The sequence below is a fragment of the Ischnura elegans genome, chromosome 7, assembly GCF_921293095.1.
Source record: "Ischnura elegans chromosome 7, ioIscEleg1.1, whole genome shotgun sequence".
Taxonomy (NCBI): Eukaryota; Metazoa; Arthropoda; class Insecta; order Odonata; family Coenagrionidae; genus Ischnura; species Ischnura elegans.
Genome location: NC_060252.1, coordinates 102,750,733 through 102,767,316, shown reverse-complemented (window position 1 = coordinate 102,767,316; position 16,584 = coordinate 102,750,733). Strand labels below are relative to the sequence as shown.

At 39.5% G+C, this 16,584-nt stretch overlaps 1 protein-coding gene across 1 annotated transcript; it reads right to left on the bottom strand.

Moving 5' to 3' along the window:
* Window positions 1-31: 31 nt before the first annotated feature.
* On the bottom strand, window positions 32-15,737 carry LOC124162233 (proline-rich protein 5-like). The gene is made up of 5 exons (XM_046538694.1): window positions 13,338-15,737; window positions 10,923-11,233; window positions 4,346-4,521; window positions 1,016-1,184; window positions 32-620 (listed from the first exon to the last, which is right to left on the bottom strand). Exons 1-3 carry the CDS (start codon window positions 13,669-13,671, stop codon window positions 4,357-4,359), a joined length of 810 nt encoding a protein of 269 aa, XP_046394650.1. The 5' UTR covers window positions 13,672-15,737; the 3' UTR covers window positions 32-620; window positions 1,016-1,184; window positions 4,346-4,356.
* Between the last annotated feature and the right edge of the window lie 847 nt (window positions 15,738-16,584).

The following is a 16,584-nucleotide window of genomic DNA, read 5'->3' as shown; positions in this document are numbered from 1 at the left end:
GTGAAAGAACAAATCATTCCAATTAAGAATCTGGAAAATATTGGCTTTATTGATTGTTTGACTCACTTATTTCACAATATCAGGAGTTTTCATTGAAGGAAAATGACTAGATCCAGCTTCTTCCTCCAGCTCTTTCACAATCACTGATGAACTTCTTCATTATTTGTTAAGCTTTTGATAGTTCTGAAGCTCAGTAGGCAGGTATGCATTTGTTTGTAGACTTCTACCCATATGATGTACAAAACATTCAATTGATTCCCACCACAGTGACTTTTCAGGAAAATAGAGCGATTTTGGAATGACTAGGTACATATAGCATCACTATAAACTTCTGTAACATACATTCAATATCTTAATTATTAGTGGGTGTAAATACCACATAATATTCAGGTACAGTGTGTTTTTTTAAATGGTCCATCATAAATACACAATTAGGTTTCTACACCCCACTTTCATCACTCATAAATAAACAGAATCAGAGATCATGATGTACGCTGCCACGATTGAATGTTTTTTGTGGAGTACACAATCAGCAGATAGTGTAAATAATTCAGTGAGAGGTTCTGCGTGCCCAACTCTAACTATGCTCAATGGACGGCTAAGGCGACGTGGTTCAACCACTGTAAAGAAGAGAAGGAGAGGCATCAGTTGCTTTCTGTCAATATATTTTTGCCATGAAAGTCAATTTATGATATCAAAAAAATCGTAGGAAACCTCACTTATTACTAACATAATAAAATAAGGAAAAAGAAGCTTAAGAATTTAAAAGCTATCATCTCTCAATAAAATGGAACAGGTAAAAATATGATAAATGAATGATTGTATGTCCTCGACTGAATCTTATGTGCGCTACAGTCAATATTTTTAATTAGTATCTGCTTTTTATGCCTTAAAAATTTCAATTATCACTGAAATTCACTTCATGTATAAAGATGTACAGCTTAAGAATTTCAACCACAATGCCTCCTTTCTCAGCATAATTAAATGGCATCAAAGCTAGTATTTATTTACTTACCACTGGGCCTGCACTTGTGGATGACAGCAAGTTCCTTTGAAGGGTTTGATGGCTCTGGATTTCCTCCCTCGTACATTCCCTTGAACCCCAGATAAGGCGTTATTGCCCTGGCCACCAACGTGTCCAATTTCAAACGTTCACTACTTGGTGGACAGCTTTCGTTGACTCCCTGTCAGAAGATAATGTTTTTTTTAAGAATGTAGTTTCTGGGTTCATTCATTCAATCGGTGATTCGGCTCAATGGCTGGTTTGGATAAAAGAGGGTAGGGTTCGCCCCAGCCATGGCCACAGGCTGTGAATATTACACATTCAGGGGAGGCAGTGGCGGATACAGATGGGGGGCGCAGGGGGCGCGCGCCCCCCCTTTGCGGGGCCACCCGTATTGCCAAACATAGCAGAACCATAATTTTAACTTTTTTATATCATAAGATGGCATTGTCTTGAATGTGTGTTAAATCACTTTAGTTAAAATTTCTGAAGCTCTGCATGCATGTGACTTGGTTATTTTTTATTGCGATAAAAGTAAAGGTAACTCAAGATGTCTTTTGCGCCCCCCCCTTGAATTTTCTCTGTATCCGCCACTGAGGGGAGGGGGACCAGCTGTTTTCCCTGGGCTACAAGGGCGTGCCCAGGATCAACACTAAGAGGGAGGGGGGGCAAGCCGTGGTTGTTCAAATTATAGGTAAGATTTAAGCATTGAAAAGGTGAATGAAACCAGCATTTTAAGGAGACTGTAACAGCTCTTTATTAGTTTTTAAGATTAATTGCTTGAAAAAACTTGCTTTGCCATGGCTAAGCCACTGTCTCTACCCCGACTGAGGCATTCCAGTTCCCCATCCCTGCTAGATTTTTTTATCCGCGGTTTCCCTGATAATTTCCTCAAGCTGTTCATACAGCACCTTTACTACCAAACTCCCCTTCCAACAGGAATTCTCATCACATGGTGACAATTGATAAATAACATTAGGATGTGTCACTCATTATTTTTAAGATATCATCATGCCCTGTCATGTAGCCAGGAATATGCTTCCGTGTGCTTTGGTGATATGCTTGTTGCCTGCGTGGCAATTCTTTGTCATTTCCCACACATCAGAAAACCATCAATTCAATTTAATTTCTTTAAATTTCAATTGCATAATGTTGGAATTTTATGTCATTGTTGGTTTTAAACCAAAATGGCCATGGTTATCATGGTTTGGTGTCCATATGCGTTTATTTCCATGATCTGCCTGAGTTCTTGAAAAATATTTGATCTTAAAGGCATTAGTGGTAGTTGTTAAAAATATTATTTGAATATGAGAATATTTATGATCTGAGACTCTGATCCAGGCCTGGAACTAGTGCAGGTCAGGGTAGGCATGTGCCCCAGGTGGAAAAATTTGAAAAGTTCAAATTGTTTTTTTTTTTAAGTAAGTTAAATACAGTGGAACCTCGTTAAAGCGAGTACGGGCTATAGCGACACCCCCGCTATTACGAGAGATAGCCGATGCACCGTCAATTGACCCTATAATAAGCGTGTTAAAAAATTCGTTTTTACGAGACCCTTTCGGTGTTGGCTCTCGCCATAGCGAGGGTTTCACCGCCGGAAGACTTTCATTAAGACTCCTTAACCTCTGTAATTGCTGGCGATCTGTTAGAAATGAAGTTAATGGAGTGCTCAGTCTCAAATTTATGTGGTAAACTGTCATTCGATAAATATAATGATGACGAAACAATGCTTTGCATGATTTTTATTCAGTGCGGCGCTTATAAATTGTTTGAATAGTTAGTCGTTATTTGAGTAAGGAAATTTAGTGATGCAAAAAAACATCGCCTTTCGTCTGGATTTATGCTTACGTTTATCGGATAATGTTTATCTGTCGCCGCACCACTCCTGTTCCTGTATATCTGTTCGCAACAGGTATATTGGCTATCATTTGCTCCACCTCCGGTAAAGCGACAATTCGCTATAGCGAGTGTTTATTAGTGCACCGTGGGGTGTCGTTATATCGAGGTTTCACTGTACATAGTTTCTCTGATTGAATTATTTTAAAATAATTATTGCATCATAAATTATTAAAAAGTTATGTAAATAAACTCCTCAATAGCAAACATTTGGCATGTAATTTCAACTACCGCATCTAAAAAAAATCACTCAGGGATGTATTAGTTATATTTCAGTGGTGGGGAAGGCAAGGAAGGGAGTGAGATGGGATCAGGGAAGGTGGGCGGCAAACTGAACTTTGCTCCCAATTATGACTTAATAGAGCCGATAGACAAAACTCATAGTTCTGGCCCTGCCCTGGTCTCACTCCAAACCTTTAATAAGTTCAAGTTGAGTCAGGGGACAAGTTTCCTAGATTTAGCTGTCTCATAACCCTTTCCTGCCCGCACCTACAATTGGAAAACGTTTTCCGTGAAATGAGTAGTGTAAGAATACTTTAAACCTCTCTGTACAGAGCTCTTTCTTTTGGTTTCTAGCTTTAATAACTAAAAAGTTGGTAAATAGAAGGTAATACGGTTGTAAGTCCGAAAGTCCATTATTTTTAATGCTAAAATTTAGTTTAAAAATCACTGATGCACCAAACAAAATGAAGAATTCATTTCAATCTATAAAAAAAATGTATAATGCAACAAATAATATATGAAATATGACCTCTTCACAATTCAGGATTCCTGCGGTGAGGAATATCACAAATGAGTGGGAGGGTCAGGCTTAATTGCTGAGGAGTGGCCCTGGGGACTTGCTAATCTGGGTCTTATGCCGGGCCTGAATGCAACCGACAATTGCTACCTCAGCGGTCACTTCCCTTCCCTTGCGTCGGCCAGAGCTGACATCTTGTTGTTTGCATTGAAAACTCTGCGACAGCTGTACCTGACCTCAAGTCGTCTGCATATGAAAATGCCTGTTAGCTCCACCCGACGTCTGGTGCGAAAGGATTAATGGGATGGTTTGTGGTAAGTGGCTACAAGGGAAAAACATTTTGGGGGAGAGGGAGGTGGAGGGTTGACAGTGACCGAAGCAACAAGGCCCTTCCCTCCTCCTCCTTGGCCAGGGGCGGATCCAGGATTTCTTTCTGGGGGGGGCACAAGCAAGGCCGTGTCCAGGATTTTGTTCAGGGGGGGCACAATGATATCTCGTAATACAAAACAAACGCAATGATAATGGTATTAAAAATTATAATAATGATAAAGTATTAAAAATCTTGCATATATTTGAGGGTCTGGGAGGGGCACGTGCCCCCGTGCCCCCCCCCTGGATCCGCCTATGTCCTTGGCTATGGACAATGAGATAATGGCGTAAAATACCAAAGGTGTAAAATTACAAGCATATTGCATTAAATACCATACCTGTAAAATTATTAGCATCTGCTTGATAACAGGAGGCACTTCGTTTTTTGAGCCTTTATATGTTTCTCCAGCTGGATACATCCATCTAGTAGCATCTCAAGTTGAGCTTTCATTGGAAGAACAATGTGATCCCTGAAGATCAGCAATCCAGCCTGACGAATGCCTAAGTTTCTTGACTAATAAAGAAAAGAAAATGAGACTCAGAGTGTGGTTATTTATAATTAAGTATCTTATATTGGCTTGCATTTCTTATAAACTCAAATCACTTGTATGGCTAAAAATTTATACTTATTAAATAACTGAATATTTTTTCGCTTTGTGATGCATTCAATTTAATAGCAGAAAATAAATTTTAAATGAAATTCATACAAATTTTTTATGATGTCTTATATCCTTTGACGAAGAATTTCTGGAATTAATATCGAGTGGAAAGAAAGAAATTCTTTTCCTGAAAATTTTTAAGAAATTGAATTTGTCTATTCAACATTAGATCCTGGGGCTTGAAAATTATATTGAGTGAGACTCAAAAAAAATGTGTATTTTTGTCATTTTGAATATTCTATTTTAAATGGAACCAATTTCAAACCCTTTGTATCTCAATTACGATTATTGTTACAAATTTTCATACTTGATGATCATGAAAAATTATTACTATACATAATAACCTCCTTGATTCTGATATTGATGGAATACCAATTTCAGTGTCCATGATTAAAGGTGGAAGTGGATCATGGTCAAGGGAAAAATATAGTGAATGATATTTTTGTCATAAATGGAAAAATAAACTTAATTTGCATTTTCTACTTCTAATTCATTATTATTTCTTTATTAAGGGATCAATTGATAAATTTCCTTGTATAGTCATTTCCTTATTACTGCATAAATTTAGGTGGAGGGGGAGTATGGTGGTCAGTGTGTACTTTTCTCGGTTTGGAGGACATTCCTCAGATGGCATTTCGGCTCCTAAGACCTGTCTCCCATCTGTATGTGCCAATCCCTTGTTTATCCAGCTAACAATATTCAGACAACAGACATGATATCGTTGAGGTAATTACTTTTGCTTGCTTGGGGGCTCTGCCCTCCTCGACTCCCCTGGAAAAGGCCTGGGGCCAGTTTTTACAAATTTTGTCTGCCCTTTATTCTTTAAGGGTTGTTTTTTTTTGGTGTTCTAACTGATTAAAATTAATGCATGCCATGATCAAGTAGCTTGATTAAAAATGTATTTTACTGTCGAATTAGGACTAAAAGAAAACAAGAATATAAGAGTGTAGCAAAAAAAAAGAACGCCTCCAGGTTGGGTCGACACCACGAACCTTTCGGTGAATAGTCGGACGCACTTGCATATTGCAACATGGAGCGCGTCAAAGAGGCTTCCAATAATCTAAAGAACCTTTTTTTTGGTGATGCCTAACGTTAACTTGATCCAAAATAGAGGGAAAATTTAGTGTTTTGACAAGTTTTCCTGTGGAAGGGTGAATTGGTGTGTGCAGACACAAGTTCATGCTACAGCCTAAGGGCTTTAGTGTTATTTTGCATTCACATACTGCCCAGCAAGACACCTCAAGAGGTGTGTGGTAGGGTGTGTTGGGACATCAGTCATCGATAAATATTAAAGAAATGTGCATATGAAGTTCTTAGCACTTATTAAAGTCCTATTGTTCAAAGGGAAAAAAATCCTACACCTATTCGTCAGGGAATTCTCTCTTAATTTATCATCTCTGCAGATGTGCAAATAAAGAGAGGTTTTAAGGTGATTCTTTCCTTAACACTCTAAAAAAAAATATGTTCATAATTGTTCACGTTTTCTAAGCCTAGCGCATAGCCTCCGACTCTACAGTAGCTCCCAGCCTAATTCCTTTTACTCCTGTATAACGCTTTATATAAGTATGTTGCTCTTTTTGGTGAATTGTGATGCTTTCCTTTGTATTTTATTGTGATCACAAATTACAGTAAAACCTCTGTACATTGTAGTGGAGAGGACCAACATTTGTGCAATTTGATGATTTGATGTATGAATTCACTGTTGAGAGGTTTTAGTGTTTTAGAGGCACCATTTTTTCAAATCCTTCTGAAATGAAAGGCAGTACTGTCTTTTAAACCATTACCTATATTTATGTGTTTGAATAAACATGCATGCATTAGTGAACATATATTTATTATTTAATAATCAGACAAAGCAAGTGCTATCGTGTGATTTTTACCATGGTTCAAGAGAAAATGATGTGATCTTTCTTAGTAGGGTGGTTTTCTATTATTTTTTTATTGCCTAAATCGAAAGATTATTACTCCTGGAGTAGGTATTTCATGCTTTTAGGTTTTTAAAGGATGATATCTATTTTTCGCGATTAAATAAAAAGTGAAATTTTTCAAGCACGCGAAAACACGATGGCTAAGTAGGAATGATGGGAAAACTCTGATTGACGTCGTTCTGGTTCCCGCAGCCACAAGTGAGGTGACCTTGGGGCAAGGCTCTGGGCGCTGATATGAAGCAGGATGCTAGCAGGTAGCAGAGTACCATGCCAGCTGGTAGCGCTTGGCTTAAATAAGGATTATTAATACCTTATCAAACGAAGAAAACTTTCCGACCTAAGGCAGTTTTAATAGGTGATTATTAAGACATGTTTCCCTGAGCTCTGTGCCTCATTCATGCATTGATAATCTCAGATGATGTAAAACTCCTATCAACTCGTATAGAAACTAGGTCCCTATGACGTCACGTGGAGTTGCATTGCATGGGCGCCAATCTGGCCTTTTTCAAATGTGGTTAAAATTGACCATTGCCATTCGTGGCCAAACTGGGATTTCTAAAACCAAATAATTTGTATATTATGAATACACTAATGGTGAGTAATGAATGGCAATCAACAGCTTTCGTTTACTTTGATGAAGGAAACTACCCTATTCAACAGTCCCTTAAAATGATTTGGATAGTTGGATATGTTTTGTCTTATTTACTGTTAGGTTTGCTCTCATATGGAACAAAATGGCCATAACTAATGGTTAACGTGAAAATTACAGCATATTAAAGATGTAAAAGAAAAAAATAAGAGTGAAACGTTTATTGCTGAAAATGTTATTCCATGTACGTATTCACGGCTGCAAAAATGGTCTCTAGTTGCCTCGGTATAATTTGCAGAGGTAGTTATGCTGTCATGGGGGTATTTCCTTGGTATGACGAGTGGAGGTTTTATGAGATAAAGAGGTTCACTACAAAGAGGCTTGCCTATAAATTTATACGTAAATCTGACAGGACCGTAGGGGTGGTATGGAGGTTTATAATGTGAAGAGGTTCACTACTTTTTGTGAAGAGGTTTTATTGTAAGTTTTTCTGCGCCCCATTCTATATGCTTGCTGCATATTTAAGGAGTGACCAGATGATTGAAAAATTTTCCCCTCTCTCTTATAGAATTTTCATCCGAACATCTTCCCACGACTCTCTTGATGAATCCCAGCTTCTTCAGGGCTCTGCGAAAAATAATTCTTTTTTGTGTTCCCCACTAAAGGTTCAAAGTTGTTGAAACTTCCAGATACTTTACTTCATCTGCCACTTTTACACTAACCCCTCCTTAAGGATGTTACACCACACAGCCAATTGGCTGTGTGGTGTAACTCAATTACCCCAAATTATGTATATGTTGTATAAACTTTTCATTTTTTTACTTTGTCCCTTTGATATTTCTTTTATTCGAGCTCAACCACTTTTTCATTAGGCGACGATGAAATTTTTATATTTAAATTGTTTTTGAAAACTTCAATTTTCATTGGTGGGATAATTGAGTTATCCCGAACAGCTGTTGATGGGAAGAAAAAAACTTGTTTTTGTTACATGAGTGCGGGGATAAAAGTTGAATGCAATAAATTTTATTAAATTATAATTTCAATAAAGCCAATATTCTACATGTGGCACCTTTTGCACTCATTTTTTCACAGACCATCCACAACATATAGGTACATGTAAATAATATGACGACCTATGCAAGAAATGTACTGCTGTGCATTTTCTCTCATTTAGTTTTAGAGGTACATATATATGTACCCGTCCTTTTTTCATTGAACATTTCAAAAGCTCTCAAAGTTATCTGCCTAAGGGTTATATTCATGGCTATGGACTTTTAACTCCAAATAATTGACCTCAAAAGAGAAATAATTCTTAGAATATGTGTTCATTGGTCCACTAATCTTCTGTTGACCAAGTTATCTCATAATGCTAGTGGTACTAGAAAGGCAGTAAAAGTGGATAGATAAGAGATATTTATGGATACAGTGTTGAATATATAAGTTGGGATTGGAAGTAAATGGTCATGGCAGATTCATATTCTTTCCTAATTTATTGCTTATGGTTCCTTTGCTCTTCTTGCCAGATTGATTAATATACTTTCAGTGTGTTCTGACATACATATTATTGTAATAGCTTCGTTAGGGTGCTCAGACAATTTTTACTGGTCTTATTTGGATGCAATTGCTAGCAGTTTTCTTTTCATGATCAAATGAAAGTCATAGACCACTTATCACCACTTAGAATGAGATATTTCATTTGAATTTGTAAAGTTCATGATGAAATCCTTGAATGAATCAGAGAGCATATTGTGGTGTTCTGACCAGTGAGTAGCCAGGAATTTTGTTCAATGGGGCCCAAAATCAAGGGGGAAAATGAATGGAAAACAGGTTACTAAGTTCATGGTTTTAAACTAATTTAAACACTTTTCATAATTGAAAAACTTCATTTTTCAAAAAAATATTATGTGAATTCATGATTTTTCAATATTTTGTTATATTTTCTGAAGCAAAGAAATTATGTTTTCATTTTTTTTTGGTGGGGGTCCGGACCCTCTGTCCAGACCGAGCTAATTTTCAAGTCTTTATTATGAGCGTTAGGATTTTTTTATTTACTGTAGGAGGATTAACAGGACTTGTTCTAGCAAATTCATCCATTGATATTGCTATACACGGTACTTACTATGTAGTAGCTCAATTTCATTATGTTCTATCGATAGGGGCAGTATTTGATAATATAGGAGGACTAATTCGTTGATTCCCACTGTCTACAGGACCTACTATAAATAGTCAAATACTAAAGGTACAATTCTTAACAATATTTATTGGACTAAACTTAACATTCTTTCCTCAACATTTCCTAGTATTAGCTGGAATGCCATGGCGATATTCAGGGATTATCCTAGTTCATACACAGCGTGAAATATTGTATCTACTTTGGGTAGATCAATTTCCATAATAGGAGTTATCATTTCAATCATTTGAGCCGCCACATCATCATTTGAAGTAAAAAGTTCAAAGATTTGTTTGACTCAGCTCTCCCCTTCACTCTCCTATCTGTTGACGTTTTCATCACACCCTTATTCTCTTTAAAATGTTTGAAATTATATTATGTAACTCATTCTGGGCCACCCTTTGCCTTTTTTCACCGTGTTTGGGAAATACATGAAGGAATCGTGGCATTCTGAGCAACACTGCAGGTAAAAGATCTTTGTAATTCCCTTGCATACCTTTTGTTGGGGTTCATTGCGATTCGGAGTGACTCTACGAGTCCAGAGTTTGTTGTGCCCTGGTGGCTGAGAGCGCAGGTTAGAAGAGATGGTTGAATGCACCAGTGGCACAGCGAGGGGGAGGGTTTGGGGGTTAAACCCCACCCAGAGCTCAGAGAAATTTTTATGTTTAATCCAATTTGCTTAATTGGATTGCAATCAATGCATTTCATTTTCTTTGATGAAGGAAACTACCCTATTGTAACTTTTCTGTACCATAAGATGCCATTGTCTTGTGTAAGTGTATAATCAGTTTAAATAAAATATGCATGCGACTTATTTTTCATTACGGTAAAATTAAAGGCAGCTCAAGATATATTTTGCGCCCCCTCCTTGAGTTTTTTCTGTATCCGCCACTGGTAATGTATTAGGTAATCAGGGAAATCACGCAGCGGCAAATCACACATTGGAAAATTTGGAACTAGCACCGCAGCACACTTTGCTTAATTTCTTGAACTAAAGTTTAATATCAGGCGTGTTCATTTCCATCTTCTGGCAGGCGCGTAGCCAGAAATTATCCTCGACGCGAATTATGGTTGTATGAGGGTTGCCTACACTGATATTTTATAGTCAAATTGCACGCATCGTAAAAAATACAGTTCATTTAATCACCCGTAACATTTAGTTTGCATAATGACGAGAGTTGTTCCTGCCATTGGCGCAGGGAGGGGGGGGTTTGGGGAATAAAACCCCCCCAGAGCGCAGAGAAATTTGTAAGTTTATCCATTTTACTTAATTGGAGATTGATATTACTAATAGAGTAGTATAAGGATTAATAAAACATCCCTCAGAGAGCCGTAAAACTCAGCATTTATCTTTAAAATTCCGCAATTTATTAATCTCGCACCTACTGCTTATCCTGGTGGGTATTCTATACTCCCACACACCCCTATGTCAGTTGCACCTACACCCCCCTCAGCCTTAATTCCTATCTGCGCCCATGGAATGCACAAGTACAATTTTCCTGCAGTTGCTGGTACACAAGTACTCACACAATCTGTGCAGCTGAAGTGTCAACTAAGGTGCAACCTCACCTTGACCTGGTAGATTATAGCCTCCAACAATGTCAGGGAATGGGAGTAGAAGTGTTCCCAAGTTGCTGACAGCTCTGAGCACAGTTTCCGAGGGTCTACGGCTCCCTTTGCCTCATCAGCTGGGTCCACAGCACTCCGCTTTCGTGTCTCTTCAAGCACTTTGGCTGCCGTCACTGGCAACAGTTTGGCCTTCAAGTACTCAAAAATGAAAGCCCCAGCCTCCGTCCAGAGGAGAACCCTCAAGTCCGAATGCAGTGCAGAAAGTTCACCATCAGCCAGTGGGCTAACTCCTCCACCCCCTGTGCAGTGGCCTGATTTGGAACACAAAAGTCAGGGAACAACGGTCAGAGTTTTGCTATTTTTTGAAAGCAGTCTATTGGGTATATTTTACCTGGGAAAATTTAATCATGTTTGATGTCATTAATGTGCGGAGTAGCTGTGGCCAATGGATGTACCCGGAATCAAAACTGGAAGCGGGGGAATCCAGCTGTGGTCGTTCAAGCTGTAACTTTTTTCCATAGAAAAGGTTAATGAAACCAAAATTTTAAGGAAATCATGACAGCAATTTATTAGTTTTTATAATTATTTGCTTGAAAAAAAATAATGATTTTTGAATTTAGTTCCATGTCTTACACAAATATCATTTTTCTTCAAAAGAAAAATTTGTTCATAACTTTTGTTTTGAACTAACTTTATTTTCGTTTCTAGGGGGTGCATTTCCCCCCCCCCCTTTCACCCAGGCTGTGGCCACTCAAATACAGGTGCTGCAGATGGATGGTGAAGGAAAATGGATCAACCGGGTAAGTAACCGAGAAGTGCAAAAAGGAGTGGGAGAAATATGTAAGCCTGCTATAAAACCTAATAAATTGACATGACATCTCGATGGGCCACAACAATAGGACAGTGGCATATCCAGGGGGTGGGTGGGTAAAATGTAAAAACACAATTATTTTCCTTCAAAAATATTTCTTAAAAAAATGAAGTTTTTGATTATGAAAAGTGTTCACATTAGTTTAAAACTAGTGATGGGTCGATTCCAAAATTTTATCGATTCCGATCCCGATTCCGATTCTGACATTTCGATTCCGATTCTACCGATACCGATTCCATCGATTCTGACACCATAGGCTCCAAGAAAAATATCACTTAATTTCAGGCAACAAGACAACCACTTAATAAAATATTACTCTGTGAAAGAATCAGTTGACAAAAGCATCTTTCATATCATCACTATGTAATTAAAATATAATAGCTAAATTTCAAAACAGAACATGCCTGAAAAGTGTTACCTCATAGGTATTACTTTAGAATATTAGCACTCATGTTTAAATTTAAAATAAAAGTATCTCCTTTTATATCTATCTTTAATGAAAATATGTTATCATTATCAATAATGTCTCACAAATTTAGTCTCCTTTTACAGACTTTACATTTTTTGCTCAGAAAGCAAAGCATCTTCACTCTGTCAGGATAAAGCCTGTTTCGTTTTACATCACATATTTTTCCTGCCGAACTAAAAAGTCTTTCACTGAACACAGTGGATGGCGGTATGGCAAGAAACCTCTTCGCTAATACTTTCAACCTTGGATAGGAGATAAAAGTCTCCCAGTATTACCCAAGGAAGGAATTTGGTGGTGCATTCATCTCTGATAACTACGCTTCCACTTCAGCTTCAACAGTGTTTGCTATGGTGACTTTGGGTACTTTTCCAAATGTATCACTGTATCTTGACCATATACCTGTCACAGGCTCCCTAGTCTGAATTTGCTCCTTCGAAATATAATAGGGATGTGCAAGTAGCACTTTTTGATCCCGAGTCGAGTTGAAAATTACTCGCGAGTATTGAGTCGAGTATGATAATTTCTGAACCAGGCAATACAGCAATGCATACTACAATATATTCTACTCTAATTTTCTATGATGAATGTCTAGCCTAGTAATGTAAGAAGGAAAATATAATGAGGATCGTTGATGGTTATTGTCAGAAGTAAGCGGTGAATGAAAATTAATGTCTCTTCAATAGTGCCATTAATGTTAATTTGATCATTTTGAGCTAAAATCATCTCCATTAGGTGGTTAAAGTTGTTTTTTAAGCATTTGTTGCATTGGTGTTAGAACAGGAGGGGTGTCACCCTCAGGTGACGTTGGGCAATAGCCTTCTAATTTTGAATGAATAAAATATAAGAGAGGATTTTCAAGATTTATGTTAATTTTATTTACACACATTTTTAGAACAAGAAATCATGAAAGCTACATAATTTTTAAAATGTATTCTGTGCAACACACATGAAATGCGTGGATAAAAATAAAAAAGGCACTTTTGAACCTAAAAACTGAATTTCCCTGAATTTATTTTCTACCATGGAAATCATACCATATATATATATATATATGTCTCTGTAGAGAAGTACATACCATTCGCCCCACTGTGCGCCGGTTTCCCCCGGCAGAACTGCTGCACCACCCTGTCGACGGCGTCTCGGATGTTGGCCCAATGCGCCCCGCACCGTCCCTCGCCGGGACCGGCTTGGTTCCTCGCCTCCGCGGACCCGCCCTCTTCCTCCGGCAGCCTGGTCAGGGAGTATCGGAACATTGGATCGAAGGACCTCAGACCCAGCACTTCCTTCCTCAGCAGCGTTGCGAACGTGGGGGTCCGCTTGAGAGCCAGCGGCTCCTTGGGCCGCGTCTCCACGACATCCGAAGAGGGCCCCTCTCCTCCCTTGCGGGAAAGCCGAAAGTTCAGCGGCATTGTTGGCGTATAGCGGGGTGACCGCGTGGGTGTTTGTGGTCGAACGGAGGAAAAACCCTCGCGAGTAGTCACGGGTTGTTCAGCCCACTTCCTATCTCCAAGTAAATGAACTCCTCAAGGAAGCAGCCGCGTCCAGAAGCTGGTTAACACACTCCGGCAACGCCAATCTTTTTCTCCAGGGCTCCGAAAGTTTTTCTCATCTCGGTAACCGATGACACTCAGATTTCTGCCTACCCTTACATAGGATCCCTTCGTCAGAAAAAATCACTTGTCTGACATTTATTTATAGGTCTTCACTGGAGTTTAAACACGAGGGAAATCCTCAAAGAAACTTACTTTTGGTCCTACATACTGTGATCTGTTCCACTGAACAGAGTTCATCCTCTCCCGGGGTCGAAGTACCTTCTCATTCGTTGGTCGTGGATATGCAGACGTTGAATATCTGCCAGTACTTCTTTATATCACTTGGCCAGATAAAGACCTTGTCCGATATCTATTCTAAGGCTGTCCTGGGCGCAAGTTGAAGGGAAAGCACTAAGTATATTCACAAGGAAATTATTCCTCAAGTGAGACATGAACCATCCACTCACTAATGGGTCAGTCACTCGCCGGGACGATGATTCCTCTCATTCGGTGGCGTATGGAACTGAGACCGCGTCTAGCGTCTGTCTGCGCTTGTTTAGGAACACTTGGTCAGTTTAAACCCACCTCTGATATCATTCTTTGTCAGTGTTGGAGTTTAGGAAAATACACAAGGGAACTTCTTGGCCCAAAACACTGCTACGAAGTCCCCCTCACCACTACGTCAATTTCCATTACACAATGGTGCGTTATCATCCCCGGGGTTGAAGTATCCTCTCAATCGGCGGTCGATAACCCGCGGAAGTTGGGCGTCTTCTTGTATGCATTAGTGTAGCATCACTTGTTCAGATAAAGACCTAGTCTGACATCTATTCTCAAGCCTCTAATGGTTGCAACTTGAGGGGTAAGTAAAGGGGAATGAATATCCATTCACAGTTGAACTTTAGCTCTGGTGTATTTTGCTCTTTGATTTGCCCCTTGACTAGAGTTTGTGTCTCTTATGGGGAAGAAGATTTTTCTCGTTCGGGGGTCGATGACACGCGGGCGTATTCGTTAACGCGCTAGCTCAGAATAACTTGGTCGATTAATGCCCTCTTTTTTTCTGCATCTCCACCGCTCTGCTGGGTGCAGCTTGAAGGCGAGGAAAGTCCACAAGGTAACTTCATCTTGGTCCAAAACACGATGGTACGTTCCCCTCAGGAAGAAGACGACTTTAGGTAACACGTCTGGGGTTTTGTTAGTAAGTCATCTTTCTCCCTTTTCCAGCCTTCCGTGGTAGTGCGCAGGGAAAAATGGCGAAAATTCCGTCGAGAGAGAAAGCTTTCGCCTTTTCCTAAATCACCTCAGCATCACCAAGGTGGCTAGCCGCGCGCGTGCACAAGCAAAAGCGATGACACTCATCCCCACCCTGTTTCACGCCGACTAATTTGCAATGGTGACTTCGCCCTGCTCCGATAATCGCCGTCTCTGGCGCAATGTTTTGGCTCGGAATTCCTCAAGAAGGTCGACTCGACTCGATATTGACGAATACCCTAGGCCATTCTTGCTCTCCTGCCATGGCTCATGCGCCTGTTCCGACATCAGCGATCGCCAATGTTATTGTATCCCCATCGCTCCGTCGGTATTTGACAAACACTGTCGCTTTCTTATCGCTTTTTATTTCCGCGACGTTCCTCTCCGGTCGGAGGCACCGAAACCGTCCGGTCTCCCGCTAAGAGGACTCCGCGGTGAAATGGCTCGGAAGTTCTCACTCTTGGTCCTCCGCGCTATCTCGGTTCGGTCTTCGTCGTCCCGATGGGTTGGTGTGCGTGAGCCTCTTCGTTTTTTTTTCGGGAGGGTTCGCTATTCTCTCCCTCTTCTCCTCCTCTACCGTGTGCGAGCTATCTGTTTCAGTTGCGCAGTGTGGGAGTCGGTTGATCATGCGGCCAGTGGGTGACGAAGGATACAAAAGGGAGAAGCACAAAGAGACGGCTGATAGCGACGGAATGCCGTGTCTCCGAATCTCATCTTTACCTCCCCTCCGCGCACTCCTCAACTTCTGATTCAGCAAGTGGCGTCACAGGGGATAGCTCTAACTCATGGGAAAGATATCAATGAAATTCACAGTGGGAGTTTACCGCTGAAAAAGTAAACTAATCGAAGTAAAAAGTTAATTTTCTGGGATTAATATAAATGCTTAGAGTTACTATCGAATAATAGCGTCTTTTTCATTTATAGTGACCCTTTCGGTTACTTTCAGGTAGGTATTCCAAAGAATTCAATTGATTCGGCTTTTACTTAGTGAAAATCCATGTTGAAATGAAAATACACAACCCTGGCCACTTTTCACTGGAAAAATTATTTATTGGTGCGACGCGTTTCGACGCTGTGGCGTCATTACAAGTCCTTGAGAATGACGACTCAGCGCCTTGACGACGCGACGTCACGCGGAGTTTTTCCTGGCATTCATACTTACCCGTCGCGTTTTCGCGCTCTTGAAAATTTTCACTTTTCATTTAATCGCGAAAAATAGATATCGTCATATAAAAGTCTAAAAGCGTGAAGTACGTACTCCAGGAGTAATATTCTCTCGATTTAGGCAATAAAAAAGTATTAGGAAACCACCCAATTGTAAAGTCAATTGGACAGTTTTTTTGGAACGATCTTGAAAAAAATTTAAAGTTATGGGAGCTTATACCGAATATTTAAGAAAACTTATATTTCGCTCATTGTGTTTAATTGGATAATAACTCTCCATGTTTGTTTTTTAAAAGAATGATATTGACTCTTACAGCCGTTTTCTTTATTACGCTTTGGATTAAACCTATCATTAACACAGTGGTATCATTTAAA

Bases quoted from the DNA above. Each gene is read 5' to 3' on its own strand.
- LOC124162233 (XM_046538694.1), bottom strand. From the start codon at position 13,671: ATGCCGCTGAACTTTCGGCTTTCCCGCAAGGGAGGAGAGGGGCCCTCT. The intron at 11,234-13,337 runs GTATGTACTTCT...GTTCCAAATCAG, and splicing joins GGCGCACAGTGGGGCGAATG to GCCACTGCACAGGGGGTGGA. The intron at 4,522-10,922 runs GTGAGGTTGCAC...TTTCTTTATTAG, and splicing joins CTATAATCTACCAGGTCAAG to TCAAGAAACTTAGGCATTCG.